Here is a 20,449-nt window from a genome sequence, read left to right on the forward strand (position 1 = left end):
TGAACTGATAGTAATCAGGGCTACAGAGCTTTTTCAGTATCAGGGGTCTCCCTGTCTCAACAGGTCTTCACTAAACAAAATATACATGCTTAGGTGGGTAAGTTGCCTCACTTGCCAAAATAAAGTATTCAGATGAATCAGCTTCAATTATAGTGTTCCACTTCTTGTAGTCTACGAGTTATCTCTCCTGATTGGATAAATGGATTGTGATTAGTATCCAGATTTGAAAATACATTTTCTGGTTACTGAAGAGCTGGAGACAGTGAGACCCCTGTTACTGGACAAACACTATCTAGAGTGTCTAGTAGGCTAGATTAGATGTAGCCCTGTAAACATGACTCTCGTATTCATACGAGAGTCATGACGCAACTTCACCCTGGTTTTTGCAGACGCTACATTTACAAATAATTAAAATATATAAACATTCGCATTTCAAATATAAAGTACTCACAAAGTGTCCCACGGGTGTTAGTTAGTAGCAGCGGCAGCGATTAGAATTTCTGCATCCCGCGTTGTTTAATAAAAAGCATTTTTATCCGAGGTGTTATTTTGCCATTGGCTTTCAACTACGCGCCCCTATCGGTCGGGAGGAGGGTGGCACTCGGTGTGTTCGATATAGGTACGCTGACCGCCCTGCCAATACAGACTAATAGGCGAGTGCGCTCCCGGTGTGCAACTGTGGATTTCCCAAACGAACCCCGTTTGAAAAAAGTAGCCGGAGAGCTCGGACAAAAATGCATTTTATTAAAGAACGCGGGACGCAGCAATTCTAATCGCTCGCGCTGCTACTAACTAACACCTGTGGGACACTTTGTGAGTACTTTATATTTGAAATCTGAATGTTTATATATACGGAAATCTTGTAAATGCAGCGACTGCAAAAAACAGGGCAAAGTTACTGCATGACTGTCATGATAATTATCATGGCAGTCATGTTCCAGGGCTAGATTAGATGTATTAATATTGAGGCATCGGTGTGTAAGCACTAAGCAGCATGCTACTGTTGTAGCTGCTGAAGGTGGAGCTTGTTTGAACTAATTTATTCAGAACGAAAATACATGGATGCACCTGGGACGTATCCTCAGTGATGTATCCCAAGGTCATCGGGGTTTCGGGTCTCGCGAACATCATATCCCTCACTCGGGTGGCCGAGGTGATCAAGTCCCGACTTACGTCCCAGTAGCTACCCTCGATCAGACCCACTAGGGAAAGACCAGGGCCACACAATCCATTGGGACCACTCTGGAACTACTTTGCCGGGCCTCGGAGGCACAATTCTGGCAAGTGGAGGGACTAGGCTCTGTTTGTTGACTCCAGTCCGGGCCCCTCCTACGTCTCACTAGGTCTACTCCTGCTCTCACCAGGAGTATAGCCAGGACCTGTGCGTTGCACCAGACTCCCAGCACCAGACACTTCATTCAGGAGTGGTGGATTCTTGAGCCGCAATGGTTCTGCAGGCTTCACCTGGGCAACAGTGGTACTGCAGGCTCCGCTTGCGGCTCGAATGGCCCTCCTAAACACCTTTTATGGGCTTCCTCCTCAGGGAGGATGCAGGCTGTTGTCACATAGTCCACTGGTTCCCAAAGTGGGGTCCGGGGACCCCCAGGGGTCCTTGAGAGAGTTCCAGGGGGTACCCAGCTAAATGATAGTTTGGAACCAAATGGACCCCTATGGGTCTGTAACTCTGAGAGTGTACAAATGGAACCAAATGGACCCGTTACAATAGCGGGTATGCAAATGCATAAAGTGAATGGCAAATCGAGTGGCAAAGTGAGTGGCACGTCGTTTAACGACTTTTCTGTTTGGATGTATGAGCTATCAAGGCCAGAACGTAATTTTTTGGCACTCAGTTGGCGTTCCCGCATAACTTCCTGGTTTGATGATGATGTCACGCGCATACCCTCTATATAAATCAGGGGTCCCAGAGATAGAAATGACATTAAATGGGGGTCCGTAGACTAATGCATGTCAAAATGGGGATCTTTGAAATTAAACTGGTTGAGAATCACTGCTAGAGCCGTCAAAATCTTCTCTTATGGGGGTCCCTGGCATATATTTTCCAAATGGGGGTCCGTGGGCTCATTGATGTCAATTTGGGGGTCCTTGACATGAAAAGGTTTGGGAACCACTGACATAGTCTATTCCTATGAGTCACTATAAATAGAATAGAATAGAACTTTATTATAGTTAAGTCAAGTGTTCCTAGGGAGCTATTTTAATGTATTGCTGTAGGCCCTATCCATTGTATCAAATCTTCATCTGAAATGTAAAAATGGAAGTATACCTCAAAACTACATACTGTAAGTATTGTACTGTAAATTCTGTAACCCCCCCCCCCACCACTGGAAAACAACATTTTGCAACCATACTCACTGGACATTAAAAGTAGTGTTACTAGAGGTATACCATCATGAGAAGAAATCAGTAGATTTGGGGAGTTATACCAAGCTCAAATTGTCCCTAATTAAGCCTGTAGAATTATTTGATTTCCTGCTTGTGTCTTCTGGGACCAGATCTTTTCTGGTCCAGGCATTCTGCGTGTGGTCTTTACAGTACAGTATGCCTAGAAGCAGCTGCATGTCATACAACATAATGTTCAGTAAGTGTTTGGAAATAGGCCTATGTTAAATATTTGACATGATGAAAGACATTTGACATAATATTTACTTACCTTCTTATAGTAAGACTATACAAAATGACATATTTTCAACAGGAAAAGGGTATTTTTTGTTGATTGATATGTCACACAAACGTTGTGGCTGAAACACAATTGCAGGCTCGAGTGAAGTAACAATTCCGTGCTGAGCACATGGGCCAAGTATGGGACAAATATGCTAACCAACCACGTAAACTGTAATGACATGGTCACAAAATTAAGTCTGGTGTCAGTCAACGGCGTCAACTCCGCGGGTGCTCAGGAGCAGAAGCACCCAGTGGTCATGTTGTCATGCACGTAGTCACATAGCTTTACGGGGGGTTGGGGGCGCTTGGGCATTCAAATGCTAACAAAACTCGTTTTTTTGGGGGGAGGGGGGGGGGGCGTGGCTGCACCCACTGCCACTGCATGCTAAAATAATGAGACTCCCATAGCGTGAAAGTGACAATGAAATGTGACAATTAGGAGAAATTTTGATTCAGTATTCACCTCTGCAATTTGAGGCCTGGGAACATACCATGCTATGACCACAATTTCCCATCAAATTTCAGGTGGCCCTTGCACGATGAAAACCTTTCTTTTTCTCTTTTTTATAAGTGTTGGCCCAACAAAGAGCCCAAATACCTGTTTGTTTATCACGGAAAGTTGGTTCAGTTCCCTGAAAGCTGTCCCGCACTGCAGTTTGACAAGCAGAAATATCCAGCAAAGATGAGAATGGGAACACTCAACAACACTGCCTTGATTTTGATTTCATTACAATTTAAAGTCTCAGTAGCAGCAGCAGCTATAATTACCATTAGGACACAATTATCCAACTCGCCAGTAACTAGAGTTTCTCTGTTTGGCACCTGGGGACAATATAACCCTAAAGACCTTTGTGGCTCATATGGTACCTATTTCCCTATAACACTGTGCTCAAGTAAACAGACTGATTGTCAGTGAAATTAGGGGACTCGTTGTGTGGTGTCATTAGCTTTCTGTTCAGCACAGAGGCAAGCCATGAAGCAAGACGTGAACACACAACACAGGCATGCATGCACACCCACCCACAAGCACATACGTACATGCCAGTAAAAGTATAGTATATCTTCCCCAACATCTATGAGACATCAATAGAGCTGTTGGCATTGGCTACCACTTGTGTTGTTTTTATTGTCTTACTCTTAACAGAGCCCAGTTAAAACTTCTGCAGTAATAAATGCTGCACGTAGCCTCGATAGGAATTAAACTGTAGCATTTGGCAGTCACCGTTTTCCAAGAAGGAGGTGAAGGAGGTGATGTGGAGTTAAAACTTGATGAAGGATATATTGGGGAAAGCATTTTTGTCTTCTTCTTCTTTTTTGTTGTTGTCTCTCTCCAATATTTGCTTCATAGATAGATAGATAGATCTTTATTTGTCATTGCAACGTGTACAACGAAATTAAAAGTGCCAACCAATCAGTGCATTGTGATATAATGCACTGATTGGTTGGCACTTTTAATTTCGTTGTACACGTTGCAATGACAAATAAAGATCTATCTATCTATATATCTATGAAGCAAATATTGGAGAGAGACAACAACAAAAAAGAAGAAGAAGACAAAAATGCTTTCCCCAATATAATGTTAAAATGTTGTTTGCCTGACCAGTTCGCTGTCTACCAAATATTTATGAGCACATGCTGTATCTAAACTAAGTCAGTGCAGATCAAACAGTGTGGCAGTCAGCTGCAGAACCCTGGTGGTTACAATAGAACACCATGAAATACAAAATAAAATCAAGACTTCATGTGCCCAGAAACAAAATAAGCATTGAGTTACCACAACCCTTAATATTATGACAAAGAGCACTATAGACTTTAGAAGCTAGTTATGTTGATGTAGAAACATTTATCTTTTTTCACTGCTTCACGATGCCATTGTATGAACTAATAGCCTACTCCAAAACAAACATGCTATTGTCTTTGTCTGTGACACAGCAAAGCTCACCACAGAGTGGAAAAAGTCTGCGGACAGGACAAAATCATTGAAAAACACAAGTTGAGAAGAAATGGTGCTGTTTGCAACACCAGCCGCAATCTTGAGTGTGCCTACTGTGTCTCAAATTGCAGTATATATTTGTCTCCACCAGGCCGAAGGCATGTGGGGAGAGTATGTTTTGCACTCCGTCCGTCCGCGTGTGTGTGTGTGTGTCCGTGTGTGTGTGTGTCCGTGAACAGCTAATCTCGGCCACCGTTAACCCGGTCGATGCCATATTTTGCACACACACTCCCTGGATGCCAACCATGAACCTCTGCCCCAAACTTTCCAGAACGGCCTGTTATAGCGCCACCAGGAGGCCGCTTTGTGCAAAACAAGTTTTTCAATGCCATATTTTGCACACACACTCCCTGGATGCCAACCATGAACCTCTGCCCCAAACTTTCCAGAACGGCCTGTTATAGCGCCACCAGGAGGCCGCTTTGTGCAAAACACGTTTTTGCACAGTACACCTACAGATTTTGTCCAAACATCACGCAAATTGGTACACAGTCTCTCTAGAGCCATTCAACGAAACGGGTCTTTCAGATTTATCAGACTCCATCCTGATTGGTTAAGATTGGCTTCCAAAGTTCACAGGAGTGCTCAGTTTCAAACAAGATGCTGCAAATCATGAACACATCGCGTGATTTCCGTGAAATTGTGCACCCACATTCCCACTAGGCCGAGGACGAAATGCCACATGAACAATTTCAACTCAGCCTCAAGGTGGCGCTATAACTGGCCGAAAAGTGTTTTTACCTCTAACTGCACGGATCTGTGGATAACCTGGTGGAGACCTGTGCCCGGAAGGGCACTTTTTCTAGTTCTTAATGTGTTGGTGAGGTTTTACATCTGCTCTTTCCACCACTAATGTAGATCTTACAGCTTTCTGGCTCTCACTTCATGGACATTACTGTAAATGCGTGCATAATGTGTGTGTGTGTGTGTGTGTGTGTGTGTGCTCAAGTGAGTGTGTGTGTGCGTGTGTGTGTGACGTGTGTGTGTGTGTGTGTGTGTGTGTGTGTGTGTGTGTGTGTGTGTGTGTGTGTGCGCACACACGTGGGCGCACGTGTGTGCGTTTGTGTGTGATGCTCAGCACTTGCAAGAGACTATAGTGAGACTAGAGACAGTGAGTGTGCCTCGAGGGAGAGAGCAACATCAATGGGTGGGACTGAAAACAAGTGACGCATGACTAAGAGGCCCAGGAAGTTCCAGCAGGCGGCTGTTATTGCCGTTTGTTTTTGTGTGTGTGCGTGTGTGTGCGTGCGTGTGTGCGTGCGTGCGTGCGCGTGCGTGCGTGCTGCGTGCGTGCGTCTGTGTGTGTGATCTTGGGGCCCAGCGGAACTGTGCAGGGCATTCCCTGCTGGAGTGTCTGGAACAGCTCTACGGGGTGACAGAGGCAGCAACAGACCATTGCAGCCTATCTGCAACACCTCGGCAGCGACACTGTAATGCCTACTGGCTGCTGCCACCCATGAGGTGTGATAACTATAGGCATAATATAATTCCTTGGTTTTGCATATTATTCGTATTTATTTTCTATAGAGCTTGCCACTCCTTACTTTCATAATAATGTGTGTACAGCTTGGTTTCATACACTGCCAGTAAATAATGCACTTAAAAAACTCTTTGGTGAGTTGTTTCTTGTCCATACATTCGAATTCCTGAGTCCTAAATAGTTCTAATCTGAAGAGCATCATGTAGACGGTAGAAAAGGTACTGATTATGGCCGAGTTGTTTTCTGCAACTAATACGACCTCTCTCTGACCCTCGTGTGCCCCACAGTCACTCACTCACTCCACAGATTGGATTGCAACAATGAACATTGGACTGTGAGTCTGTGACGGCGGTGACACACTGGGTGCAGTGCAGCAGGGGGACAATAGCTTACCTCAGCCAAGCAGACATAGCAAACCTCATCGCTATCAGACACTCTCTAATCTCAGCCCATGGGACTGACGTGTCTATCCTGCTCCCACACGGCCAGATCAGACATAACAATGTGGTGCGACCGTGCGAGGCAGTGGTCGAAAAAGTATTCGCATGTTTTACTGAAGTAAAAGTATCAATGCTGCAATGTAGAAATACTCTGTTACAAGTAACAGTCTTACTTGAGTAAAAGTACAAAAGCATTGGTATCAAAATGTGCTTAAAAGTACCAAAAGTAAAAGTGCTCATTATGCTTTTTCAAAGTTTTCAAATGTCTAAAATTATCTTTTGAAAATAGCTGATCTACAAGCTCACAATGCAACGCGATGATGTGACGCATTGTGAGCTTGTAGATCTGCTATTTTCAAAATACTGAAGGGCTGAAGTGGTTATTGTATGTTTTGTAATAATAATCAAAATCTACTGAAGATTGGAAATACTCCAGTAAAGTAAAAATATCAAAGTACACAAAAGTGTACTTAAAGTACTAGCCTGACACTGACACTCAGCCTGAATTTTCATTTTAATGCGTGGCTAGCGATTCAGGGCTGGAGCCAGGCTACTTAAGTACTTGAGTAAATTTACAACACTGGTGTGAGAGGACATTAGGGCGTAACTATAAGTAATAAGAGATCTAATCTCATTAAATCTATCTATATTAATATATAAACAATGTTTGAAAATGTAAGAGCACTGTTACAGTTTTTATCAATTATTTTGCAACCATATAATATTATAATATAATAATAAAAGTCAAAACTGATTGTATGCATTACTTTTGTGATGATTTTGGATGATTTGAAATCTGCTTATCCAGGTTACAACTTGCATTCATTATATGAAATGTCTCTGAAAATAAATGTGCCTATAAAACACAAGCATTCTGTCCATAGAGCTTGGTTATGTTACAGATGTCTGTGTTAACAGTCTGGCGATTCTGTTCAGAGTTTCAAACTCAGAGGCATGAAATTATACATCAAATCAGGCCAGACTGCTTGAGAGCTGTGATTGGCTGTAAGACAATCAGATGGGAACTCCTACTTATTTTCAACATGTGGTGCCAAGCACTAGAGATATTTCTCAAGGTAGCCCAGTAAACTCAATACCCCTGCATACAAATCTGACATAGTCAGTTAGCCACACGTAAATCAGCAATGCTACGGCCCTCTGGAGATAAGATTAAAGTTACCTGAGAGAGAAAGTGAAATATCAAAGGAAATGTACTCTTTACTACTACAAAAATAAAAAACAGACTGATGGCTTTAGCTAGTATTCAATCAATCACTTCAACTCTGCCTCTTAAATTATAGTCCTTGTTGAAATCTTCAAGACCACCTCTGGACAATGAGGCATTGTGGATGTCAATGCAACAAGAAATATATAACCGTTGACATATTCATTCTTACATCTGAAACAGCAATTGCGATTCAGTATTAAAAGTTTATATTCCATGAAAAGCTAGGAACAATAAAATCCATCTGTGGCTTGAGGCATTGCTCCTCAAAACCATATTGACATGATATACCTTTAAAAACCTAAAGTATGCTTATATACTGTAAAAGCCATGCAATAAGATCTTCTCTGTCATCCTCCCATTTTTACTCTGCGGTGGTCAAGGTTCTGGAAGTCTTTTATGAAAACAGACCCTTCATCATGAGTCATGACTGTCCTCTGTCCTGCACCTCAAATGCAACAACACTTGATGCACAAAAGCGCCACCATGTGGCAACATTGTATAAAGCAACAATTAAAGGGTAAGACCACTTTTGTAGAGGTTTGGGTTGTGAACTTGTGTAGTTACTTTGCCATGATGTAACTCCAAATGTGGAAACGAAATAAAGAATAATTGCTCCAGTGATTAGAAATTGATAATTCAAAATATGCTCCTCATTGACTTTAAATTGTACGCTGAAACAGCTCTCACTCTTTTAGTAGGCTACGTAAACAGACAGCATCACCAAAACTCATGCTGTTTTTTGTTTTGTTTTTTATAAAAATGCTAACTTCCTGTTGATTTTACTATTTGAAGATCTGGATCTGCATCCGGTTCCTCGCATCCAGTCTGGGTTTTCTTCCTAATAAAAATGTTTCATGAGTGCATGGGTCATTTACATTTTGTTTGCCGAATGCTAAAGAAAATAAAAGCCTGGATAATAAAAGGCTAGTGCGGGTCATTGACTTCAAATTCGGAAAACAAATTAGGCACAGAGTTTTATCCTTAAACTAAAAAGGTTAACTTTTTGCCCATCATATAACGTATTAACCCATAAACAGTGTCTAACTGTGTCTTTACACTTTACAGTTCCATTATGTATTCTCATTATTAGTGTCATTATGTGTGATGGTTGATGTGTTTTTGGTTAAAACAAATTGTATTTTGTTTAAAGGTTAAATCACTATATTCTGATAGTAACCATTGCCATAGAGTGTTTGTTCAGTAACAGGGGTCTCCCTGTCTCTCCTCCAGCTCTTTAATAAAAACAGAAAATACATTTTCAGGTAGGTGACACAATTCCAGGAAAAAAAAGAGTGTAGCTATTTATGAGCTTAATTGTCTCCACCGACCACCAGGCCGAAGGCATGGGGAGAGAGTATGTTTTGCCCTCCGTCCGTGTGTCCGTCCGTCTGTCCGTTACCAGCTAATCTCCGGCACCGCTAACCCGGTCAATGCCAAACTTTTCACACACACTCCCTGGATGCCAACGACGAACCTCTGCCCCAAATTTTCCGGGACAGCCTGTTATAGCGCCACCATGACACAGATTTTCACTTTTTTACCTATAACTGCACCGATCTGTGTGAAATGTTGAATGCACACAGCACACTCCCTAGAGGCCAAGGAAAAACCTTTGCCCTGCATTTTTCGCATCTGCCTTTTATAGCGCCACCAAGAGGCTGACTTTTGTAAAACGTTTTTTTTTTATTCAGCACATCGTTACCTTAGAGTATATATGAATAGAGACGGCACCGGAATTCTCCTCCCATCCACTTGCATTAAGTTGCTCAAAAGCGCATGAGGCTATTTCACTCCTCCTTCCGGGTAGTGTGAAACAGACTTTAACAATGTATGAAACAGCAGCGTTCACGTATGAAACAGCATTCACGTGTTTGGGCCAGCGCTGCAATACCAAATTCGGCCACTATGTCCATTTCGCCTCAGGGTTTCCTCCGGGTGCCGTCTCTATTCATACTCTAAAATCGTTACACAGTATCTCTATAGTCATGTTCTCAAGACGGATCGGTCCGATATTTCATATTCCATCCTAATTGGCTAACTGGCTTCCAAATTTGCAGGATTGGCCCATTTCGAACAAAATAAATCATGAATGCTGCATGCAATTTACATGAACGTTTTCACATACTTTCCTACTAGCCTGAGGAATAAATCCCATGCACCCTTTTCACATTGGCCTGTTATAGCACATTTTTGGAACAAAATGCCTCAAATCATCCAATTCCATCAAAGGCGTAAGAAGAAATATTCACATTGGCCTATTATAGCGCCACCTTCTTCTTTCGTGCATCATCCTCAAATGTCCAACTCAGTATCGAGAAGCCACGCCCTTGTCTCTGGTCCCATGAGGAAGAATCCGGCCTCCGAAGGTGGTCTGTAGTATACAGGGGGGCAGGTGTTAATTATGTGTTCGGCAGACTACTCAGGCTCACCACACTCGCATGCTGCACCGTCTGTCAAGACCCACTTCTTCATTGCTGATTTGAAGCAGCCTACTCCAGTACTCCAGTGTGCAGGCGGTTCAGTAGGGTGACAGGGTCCATTGCCAGTATGGTAGGTGGGAGGGCCCAGCAGACTCCCACTCCTGCTACCAGGATGCCGGAAGCCATGCACTGGTGGATAAGTCCACCAGAATGGAATGTAGCATCTCTTGTGTCGCCTTGTTGTAAGGGACTCGAGTCTGTTTGCAGGCTCTATTTCCACTGTAGTGTTGTGCAGGATATGCCAGTCGTGTATCCTGGCTTTCCTTGCTAGCTTGATGGTAGCAGCCTCTCGTCAGAGGCCAGCCGGGGCAATTCCTGCAAGGACTGGCAGGTAGGACACAGGAGTGTGTTTCAGGTAGCCAGTTATGGTTCGGAGAGTTACTGTATCTACCTTGTGGGCTACATGTGTGCTCCTACACCAGACTGGGGCACAGTATTCAGCTGCAGAGAAGACCAGGGTTTGGGTGGAAATCTGCAATGTGTTGGTGGAAGCTCCCCAGGTTGTACCAGCAAGGTGTTGGATAAGTGAGACCCTTGATGTGACCTTGGCCCTCACGTCTTCAAGGTGTTGGTTGAATGACAGAGTTCTATCCAAGCGCACCCCAAGGTATTTTGGGGCTTGTTGGAACTCAAGGCCCTTGTTGTCAACGAACACATTGATTTCCCTTTTAACCTCTCTGTTGTTGAGGTGGTATGCCGCATACACTGTCTTGCCTGTGCTGAGCTGCAGGCACCACCTACGGAGGTAGGAAGCTAAGATGTCCATGTCCTGGTTAAGACCATCTTCCAGGACCAGGTCGGTTGTTGTAGCATGATGGCCAGGTCATCTGCGTACCCATACTTCCTTGATGTTGTCTCTGGAAGGTCGTAGATAAACAACATTGGGGAAAGGACAGAGACCTGGGGGATGCCATTCCTCAATCTTCTCAGCCTGCTTTGCTGACCATCGCTGGTCCACAGGATGAAGCTGAGGTTTGACAGCATCTCCATGATGAAGTTCACCATATGGCGATCCGGAATCCTCAGAAGCTTGAGATGGAGTCTGCGGTGCCAGGCGGTGTCATACGCGGCTGTGGATCATCCTCAGGAGGCCACAATAACCTGACCTGTCCTGGTGGAGACCAGCGCCCCATGGGCACTTTTTATAGTTTTTATAATGTTCCAGTTCCAATTTTGTCTGCTCATTTCTTTGTGTCAAACTGTCAACAATTCCACTTGTTTAATCTGTATACTGACTACGTTCTTTATCCTGATTGGATAAAATTGATATCCCGACCTGAAAATACATTTTCTGTTTAATAAAAAGCTGGAGAGACTCCTGTTACTGAACAAACAATATTTAGGCTATAGCAATGAGTCACAAAATAGAGCTTTACAGACACTTATTTTAAGGGAAATCTTTTACACTTTACAATTTACTGTTTAGGCAACATTGCCGCAAGAAATCCCCATAACTGACTGATTTAATTATTCATTGATGGTTGACTCACTGGTTGTTGAGGCAAGCGCGGTCCGGTCGGACGTTGACGTTGACGGCTCTGGAAAAACGCAACTTATCTCTATCTAAGATAAATACTGTCCCTTCCAGGACTCCGTAGTTCGCCAGCGTACAGTCAGTTACCAAGGATTCAGCGGTGGTGTCACAAAAAAAACAATACGTATTCTTAACTGGCTGGCTACAGTGAAGTCACTTCGACACATGTTTAGTTGAAAACACGCATGTTTATCTCGGGTGATCTTTACCGTGGGACAAGTAATAATGTCCGCCTTGTCAAGGGACAGCGAAGTAGCACAAGAAAATACAGGTTACATTCACTTCCGATTGTTGTGACGTGCAGTGACGTATCCTTGGTAGGTGTATTGTGTGGGGTAGCCCCGTTCTCCAGCCTCACCAGTGTCTACTAGCTAGTAAAGATGGCTGAAGCACCTCCATGGCCCAGCCGGTTCTTCTGTCACAGATGTTCAGCAGAGATTAGTCCTCGTCTCCCCGTAAGTAGCACAAGACCATTGTACGAAAGGAGACCATTGTAGTATTGTAGCGAACTGTTAGCCAGCTTATGTTAACTAGGTCCTATTTATCGATCCAGTCTATTCTATCGTGGCTTGGGTGCTAACGCTACCTAGTTAGCTAGCTAACTAGCTCAGTGTTTAGAAGCTGTCTGCTCAGGCTCTTGACCCTTGTCTAATGCATCTTAATGTCAGTGTTACACTGGCATAGTGTTGATATTACAGTTAACTGTAGGGTTGTGAACTGAATACCGTGGCTTTTGTTAAATTTGTAAAACATATGGCATCATTTGCTACATGTATTTCTGTAGTAGTTTCAATGCCTACTGTAGGTTCTGTACTGAATGAGCCTGCAGCAACAATACCACTGTGCATTCTTCCTTGCTTTGCTATTCAGCAAGCATTAACGTGCCAGTCCTAGGCTAGAATGATCTCTGTCACTCTGTGCGAACAGTAAAGATTTCCCTCACAATGAAAACGAATGTGAATCAGCCATAGTTTAACCTACTTTGCCAGTAATGACGCAGCGACTTCCTGATTTTAGCCAGCTTATACTGGTATATCGTCATTACAATATTTATGGCCCTGATTACTCCAGTGCAATTAATTAGAGTTATGCTTGGAACTGGCTTCCTAACGTTATTTGGATATTGTGCATCATTGGCCAACAATATTTGGGAAATTATGGAACAGGTCAGGATGTACTTGGTATTATTGTCAATATTCAATATTTAGCTTAAGTCTAATGTGTTGGATGGGGGTGTTCTGTTTACAGGACTACACTTGTCCAAGATGTGAGTCAGGATTCATTGAAGAACTGCTGGAGGAGCGAAGGTGTGTTTTTCTGAAGCCTAGTCATATGGACATGTGTAGTTACTGTACTGTCTATATTATTAGTAGCATACATTACAATCTCATTGTGAAGTCTCTGTTTATTAAATGTCTCAAGAGTAACGAAATGACATGACTTTAAGTTGAATTAGTATTTGACAATCTACTCTGGCATCCCTATTTTTAGGCTGAAATTCTCAGAAATAGCCTAGGTCTATAATATATGCTTTATATTATATTGTATATAATCCGTAGTATGGTGGTGGTGTGTGTCAAAAATAGCAGATCTACAAGCGCTCAATGCTTTGAGTTTTGCTATTTTTGGTTTGTGTGACACCGCAGTGACTTATTATAGATCAGAACTTTAACTGTTACAAACTGTATTTGTCTCTTGTTTAGTGCTGACAATGGCTCCATGTCCAGCATCTCCAGTGGAGACCAGAACCAGCAGCTTTTTGAGGTTTCCAAACTCATTCTTAACTGACATCTTTCAATCACATATCTCCCTGTATCTATCCTGCTGAACAGGACATACAGGAACAGGAATTTCCCCCTTTTCATTTCTATTTTGCATTCACATTTCAGCCGAGCAGTGTATATTATTTTTTGTTTAACGTCTCTGACCGTCCAATCATTATTCTCTTAAAGTTCTGACCTTTGTGTGGCAGAAGTTAGCTTGGCTTAGTCACAGATTAATATACTATATAAGCAATATAATGGTTATACTGCACAAAGCACTCTAATTGTGTGACAAAGACATTCATGAATTATTGTCTTGGTAAACAAACACAAAGCATGTTATCATATCTTCTCGAAGACTTCCAAGGGGGTGACCACTGACCTGATATTGACATATGCTGTAGCTTTAGCCATCTGTTCATTGTAGACTGGATACAATGTTCTAATGTTTTCTACCAATCAGTTACAACATCCTTCTTTGATGTCTTCATCTTTTTGTATCTCAGAATGTAGACCACCAGCACTTGTTTACATTCCCCTCGGGCTATGGCCAGTTTGCCCTCGGCGTCTTTGATGACGGCCTCGACTTCGGAGCTGGCATGGGGACAGAGGACAACCGTGACGCTGAAAATAGGCGGGAAAGGGAGATGGCATCACGGCAGCGATATGGCGCCAGGCAGCCCAGGGGTCGTCATGGTGCCAGGCGGCAGCCAGGGAGGCATGAGGGAGTGCCCACTTTAGAGGGGTAAGGAGCATGTACTCAAGTGCAATTTTGACTAAGGTACACTTCTATTTTTTACTACAATACCTACTCCACTACATCTCAGAGGCAAATATATTTTACTACACTACCATTATTTGAAAACTTTAACTTCAGGATTGGAATCCCTTTTTGGTGTTTTAAGCATTATGCTATACTTTAGCTATTTTTTTTAAATCGTGAAAATGTGTCGCAAATCTTTGAATATAAGTCTTTCAGAGCGAACGTATTTAACTCAAATCTTTGCTTCTGGGGGGTCCCTCAAACAACAGATGGGGGGGGGGGGGGGGGGTCTGCGGCCAATTTACATATAGTTGTTGGGGTACTACTATGTTGATGCTAATACTTATGGATTTACCGGTACTTGTAACAGTGTTTCTAGTATTGATACTTTTACTTAAGTATACAATTTGAGGCAAAACTGTCCCTCTCCTTCTTAATCATTGCTGTATATCTTTCTCTTACATAGAATAATCCAGCAACTAGTGAATGGAATCATTGCACCTACTGCAATGCCAAATATTGGTGTTGGACCCTGGTGAGTAGCTGGAAGAGAAACAGGAAGTAGATGAAGAAATATATTCTATTTATATGACAAAAATGGTGTGCATTTTCTGTCGGCTTCTGTTCTAATACGATATGTTTTCAAAAGGGGAGTTCTTCACTCAAACCCTATGGATTATGCTTGGGGTGCTAACGGATTAGATGCAATTATAACACAGGTATGTTTATTTCCAAATTGAATACCCTGCTTATATACCGAATAATTTATTTAATCATTTAGATTGATATATTTGAGCAATTGTGGCAGAATATTTATGGCTATCCACATTTTGCCTCCACTAGTTATTAAACCAGTTTGAGAACACAGGGCCACCACCTGCTGACAGAGATAAAATAAAAAGCCTGCCTACAGTACAAATCACAGAAGAACATGTTGGTAAGTATTGTAATTTTGAATATTATGGTTCATTGGTTTTGGTTATTTTTACAAACTGCAAATAGGAAGAGTAAAGAATATTCCCTTTATCTATTGGAAGTATGGTTTGTTTAGGACTAGTCTCGCGTAACCAGACAACTGTTCCACAATCTCTGAATGCTATATAGAGTCTGGAACTGGAACTACACCGCCCGAAATCCGAACATGGAAGCTGGCATCTTTTCGTCATTTCTGTTCATATTCGGATAAATTTGCGCGACTGTAAAGACGAAACAGAAGTGGGGAGGAGGCATCGCATCCGTTTTATCACTTGCGCATGATCAGAGTTTCGATGCTCCAGACTGTATGGCGGAACTATTTTTAATTTGTGGGAGGTAACAGTCTGGCGACGTGAGTTCATAGCCATAGTCAAACTAGGCCTATTGTCACCGAAGGGCCCAGGCAGAGGGGTAAAATAGCACCTTTAAATCAGATCTTTGAGCCTATAATGTTCTCCAAAATATGTTATGTTTATTCGACTTTCAGCATGATCACAGGTTTAAAAAGACAGAGATGCCATTAAAAACACTGAATTATTTTGCCGATCACAAATATAAAACTTCAAATCTAAAATCCAAATGGTGTAAAACTCTAAAATCCACTATCATTTAAAAGTCTGAACATATATGGGATTGGTGATTTTCTGTATCTCTCAGTTCTGCATGATGGGGTGTCCACGTCGTCTCCATTTCTAGTTTGACTTCCAGTGATCTCTTTTCTGAGGTGAGGTAGCCATATCCTGAAGTTAGATTGGAACAGCTTCCTGGCGAAGTCAAGGCATAGGTGGGTGCACCTCTCTGCTAGGGTGCACAATGTGAGGGTGCGGAGAGCTCCTGTGTATCCCGAGTACCTCCGGCCATGAATGATTCTGCAAGCCCTTTTTTGGACTCTTTCCAGACTTTTAGTCTGGCTGGCAGTCAAGGAACTGTGCCAGACTGGGACTGCATATTCCAGCACCGGGCCCACGTAGCCTGTGTAGATTGAAACCAATTCAGGGTCTTGGACCCCAAATTTCTTCAGGCGACATAGGACAAAGAGTTTTCTATTGGCTGAGGTCAACATATGGTCTACCTGGCTGTCCCATTTCAAGTTGGCTTGAATGGTGACCCCCAGAACCTTTACTGAGTCGCACTCTTCTAGTATGTTTTGGTCAATGGAGAGTGTTTGGAGGGTTTCTGTCTCATGCCATTGACATGTATTACTTTGCATTTTCTCTGATTCGTTTACCCAGATGTCCAGACCGTTCAGGGTCTGTTGGAGGGTGTAGGGAATCTTGGGCTTCCACGACTGTGCCATGGTCATATCATCCACATATTATCACTGGACCTATACACAAAGTCCATTAAACTGACTAGATTGTGTGTTGTGGAACGGTTCAGTCGGCTGCCAAACTGCATGGGGTCTAGGTTTGGCGTGATGTCGTTAAGAATCCAGTTCCCAGCAAAATGTTCACATATTTTTGAGAATTGAGCTGTTAATGAGATCGGTCTCAATTCGTCTATGTTGCATGGGGACGATTTTGGTATAGGGACAACAGTAGACTCTTTCCATTGTCTAGGCCCCTTCATCAAATGAACTGTTGATGTAACAAAGAGGAATACTGATCTTGCATGCAAACTCTTTCAATATTTTGGGAGGGATCATGTCTGGGTCAGGGGATCTATGACAGTTGATGGAGGACAGTTTATTATAAACTTCCCACACTGGTATAGTGGGCAATGGGAGGGATGGCAGGAAGGAAGGTAAAGCTGATCGTTCTAGGGGCTCAAATGACTGGGACACTGTAACAAACTTTGAATTAATTGCATTGGCAATGTCAAAGTCCTGGGGGTCAATTCCTGGAACATCAATGCGGGCCTCCTTTTAGGAGTTTTGCTGCACATCGATCTAATATTGTTGTGCCAAACTCTCTTCCACTTGTAGAAGTGCTCTTTTGCTGCATATATTTCCTTTTGGACCTTATTTTTGTAGAACCTAGCCTAAGCACATGATTTTCCACATTTGAAAGCCTTTTGTCTCTGGTGAATGAGGTGCTTGATGTTGGGGGTGATCCATGGTTTGTCTGATGGATAGATTTTCACTGTCTTCATAGGGAAAATTCTATCTATTTCAGGAAAGATAGTATTATAAAAAGCATTTGTCTTTTCACTGGTGCTGGTTGCTTCAGTCACCTCCTGCCATGGATGGGTGGTGATCCACCCAACCAAACTCACTCAGACCAGGCTCCCTTATAGGTTGTACTACCCGTTTAATGCACTGGGGGGGCATGATTGTGCTTTAGGCCTCCAGAGAACACATTTGTGGTCACTTGAGGGAATGGCAGGGAGAATATCGGGTTTCAAATAAAATACATTGGTTTCATATTAGTGATAATCTTGTCAAGGATGGCTTTGCCTCTGGTATTATTCTCAACCACCTGGCAAAGTTTATTATCCAGACAGATGTCAAGGCGGTTAAGATCTCCAAGAATTACAAGTCCAATGTCTGGGTACTTAGTACGAAGCAAATCAGCTGAGGCTATTAGATGATCAATAAGTTCATCCTGGTGTGGTGATTTAGGTGGTGAATCCACCACACACACAGCAATAGCAGATATGTTCCGTGGGAGTCACCCAAAGACATTCTAGATGTTGTGGAACATTAATGCAGGTTAGGGGCCGGGGGGTATGATGGGACACAATCTCTGATGTACAATGCAATACCACCACCACGGTGGGTGCTGCGATTTGAATCGGTATCAGCCTTGGGGGCGTTTTGGACCACCTCAAACATTTCAGATGAAAATATATATACAGTATGTATGTATGTAGGTTCACTGCAGGTTATCCTCACGCATGGATGGCTATTCTTTCTGCAAAACTGGTTTAGCAAAGTTCAAATGGATGTATTCCCTAATTTCCCTAACATTTGCTTTCACTCACACAAAAAAAAACAATCTGTAGTGCGATCTATTCATTTAATCCAACCCTGGTCCTATTGAAGTTTGTGACTGAGTTTGTTAGCCTCTCCATGCAACACGATTTGCATTGTAACATAATTTGTGCTTTTCAGGCTCAGGTCTTGAATGTCCAGTGTGTAAAGAAGATTACAGCGTTGGAGAAAATGTCAGGCAGCTGCCATGCAATCACATGTTTCACAATGACTGCATAGTTCCCTGGCTGGAACAGGTAAACTTGGCTATCTATTGTTCCTTTCAGCTTGATATTCTACTTAAATACTATATACTTCATTGGATGACAAATAACGGGATGATTTTTATTTTATTTTTGCCTTTAATGATGTGTCCAATATAGGGACACCAGTGTTAATGTGGTTCATTACCATCATGACAACAAATGTAATAGAAGTAGTTAGAATTAAAGACAATCAGAGCTTTATATTTGTTTAACTGCTCTGTTCCCCCCCACCCACAGCATGACACGTGTCCAGTGTGCAGGAAAAGCTTGAGTGGGCAGAACACGGCATTGAACCCTCCAGATCTTTCGGGAATGAACTTTACCTCTTCCTCTTCATCCACTCCGCCATCTTCAAGTTCCACTAGCAATGAGAACTCTGCAGATAACTCATAAAAGAAAACGGCAAAACAAAACAAAACAAAAAAAAACATTCCCTGCATCTCACCCCATGAGCTTTCTATCGCTCCCGGGCTACCAATGAATCATCGTGGTGGCCTCCAGCCTCTCCATAGGGTTGGGGAGCTGCAAGCAACTGTTCCCTCACCATGAGTGCTCAGGCCAGATTCAGGAGTGAAGTGATTATTATGTAAGATCCATGTGTTTCTGCCCCTCCTGTAGCTTCCTTAAGCCATTGGGAATCTGGTTCGCGGGATGGATGGGGATCCTGAATGGGTCCTCCTGTTTGGGAGGACATGAAGAGAGAAGGATGGGAAGTTTGGAACCTCAGGATGTCCTGATTGTCTGAATCACCTCGCACAATAACAGAAAATCAAGGAATCAAAAGGTGGAAGATGTGATGACGTGATGTAGTAGTTGCTTCTTTTTTTTTCTTTTCTTTTTTTTCTCCGATGTTATATGATTTCAAATGAAACACTTTGGCTAGTGAAGATTATATGTATATAAACAGCAAACTTCTCTGTTAGCTCAACTCTTGAGTGTACCATTTTTACAATTTTACTCTGAGTTAAATTTACTGAAGTTTATACAAGTAGCACCTAAATTACAGATAAAAAGATGACTGACAGTGCACTGGCTAAGTGTATATTTCAGTCTTGGGTTTGGATGGATATGACATTTGAAGCATTTTGCTCTCCAACCTCAATTAAAATAGTTCTATATTATGTATGCATTTTATTGTTTTGCACTTGGTATGAGAAAACAATGCAGTGATCTTGAGCTATTTGGATAAGGTATTAGATACTCATGGTAATTACTTATAAAGGGATTTTCAATATATTTTGTCCACTAGCTTTTCATATTGTACAGGATCACAATGTTTCAGTGCAATTGGCTTTTTAACTTTTACATTAATGAAAAGTCCCCACCTACACAAAAAAAGAAAGTTGCCAATTTGCAGTCAGTTTATGTAAAGAAAGACCTTCGTACAATGAACTGATGTTAAAATAAAAATATTTGGGTGGTACCACTCAATATACAGTCGTTCTCATGGGTTTTAACTTTTAGTTAAACAACAGCAAACAAATGGATTGGGGGAAGGGGGGCTATTGGTATTGTAACAGGAAAATGCAGTTTGAAATTAAGCTGAATGTTTGAATAGTTTGAACTTTAATTGTGCACTGCAGACTATGTATATTTTGAGTCGATTTGGAAGTCAACTTGTGAATGAAGAACTTCCCTAAAATACTCTTCAATCTGATTTACCAGTAGTGGCACTACTTTGTATTTGTATAGCAGATGTCTGCCAGTTCCAACTCTTGTATGCTTGGTGGTGCTATGGTCTATATCAGACACTAGGTGGAAGTATGTGATGGTGAAGTCGGAGCTTTACTATTGTCTTTTATGATAAATCATCTATGGTTTTGCAATGTAGTTCATACTAGGCTACTGTAAGTCTCAGTTGCATGTTTGGAATCCTGTTCATAACCATGGCTGTGCAATGCTAATTAATATCAATACAATGCACAAAGCTGTTT

General features: G+C 42.2%; 1 protein-coding gene across 1 annotated transcript; it reads left to right on the top strand.

Annotated features, from left to right (window-relative positions):
- Nucleotides 1-12,167: 12,167 nt before the first annotated feature.
- On the top strand, nucleotides 12,168-20,446 carry rnf126 (ring finger protein 126). Its single transcript, XM_083766543.1, has 9 exons — nucleotides 12,168-12,292; nucleotides 13,086-13,144; nucleotides 13,541-13,601; nucleotides 14,107-14,345; nucleotides 14,830-14,898; nucleotides 15,013-15,082; nucleotides 15,207-15,300; nucleotides 18,391-18,506; nucleotides 18,753-20,446. Exons 1-9 carry the CDS (start codon nucleotides 12,218-12,220, stop codon nucleotides 18,906-18,908), a joined length of 939 nt encoding a protein of 312 aa, XP_083622669.1. The 5' UTR covers nucleotides 12,168-12,217; the 3' UTR covers nucleotides 18,909-20,446.
- The last annotated feature ends 3 nt before the right edge of the window (nucleotides 20,447-20,449 follow it).

This window comes from Protomyctophum parallelum (genome assembly GCF_964188405.1).
Source record: "Protomyctophum parallelum genome assembly, chromosome: 6".
Lineage (NCBI taxonomy): Eukaryota > Metazoa > Chordata > Actinopteri > Myctophiformes > Myctophidae > Protomyctophum > Protomyctophum parallelum.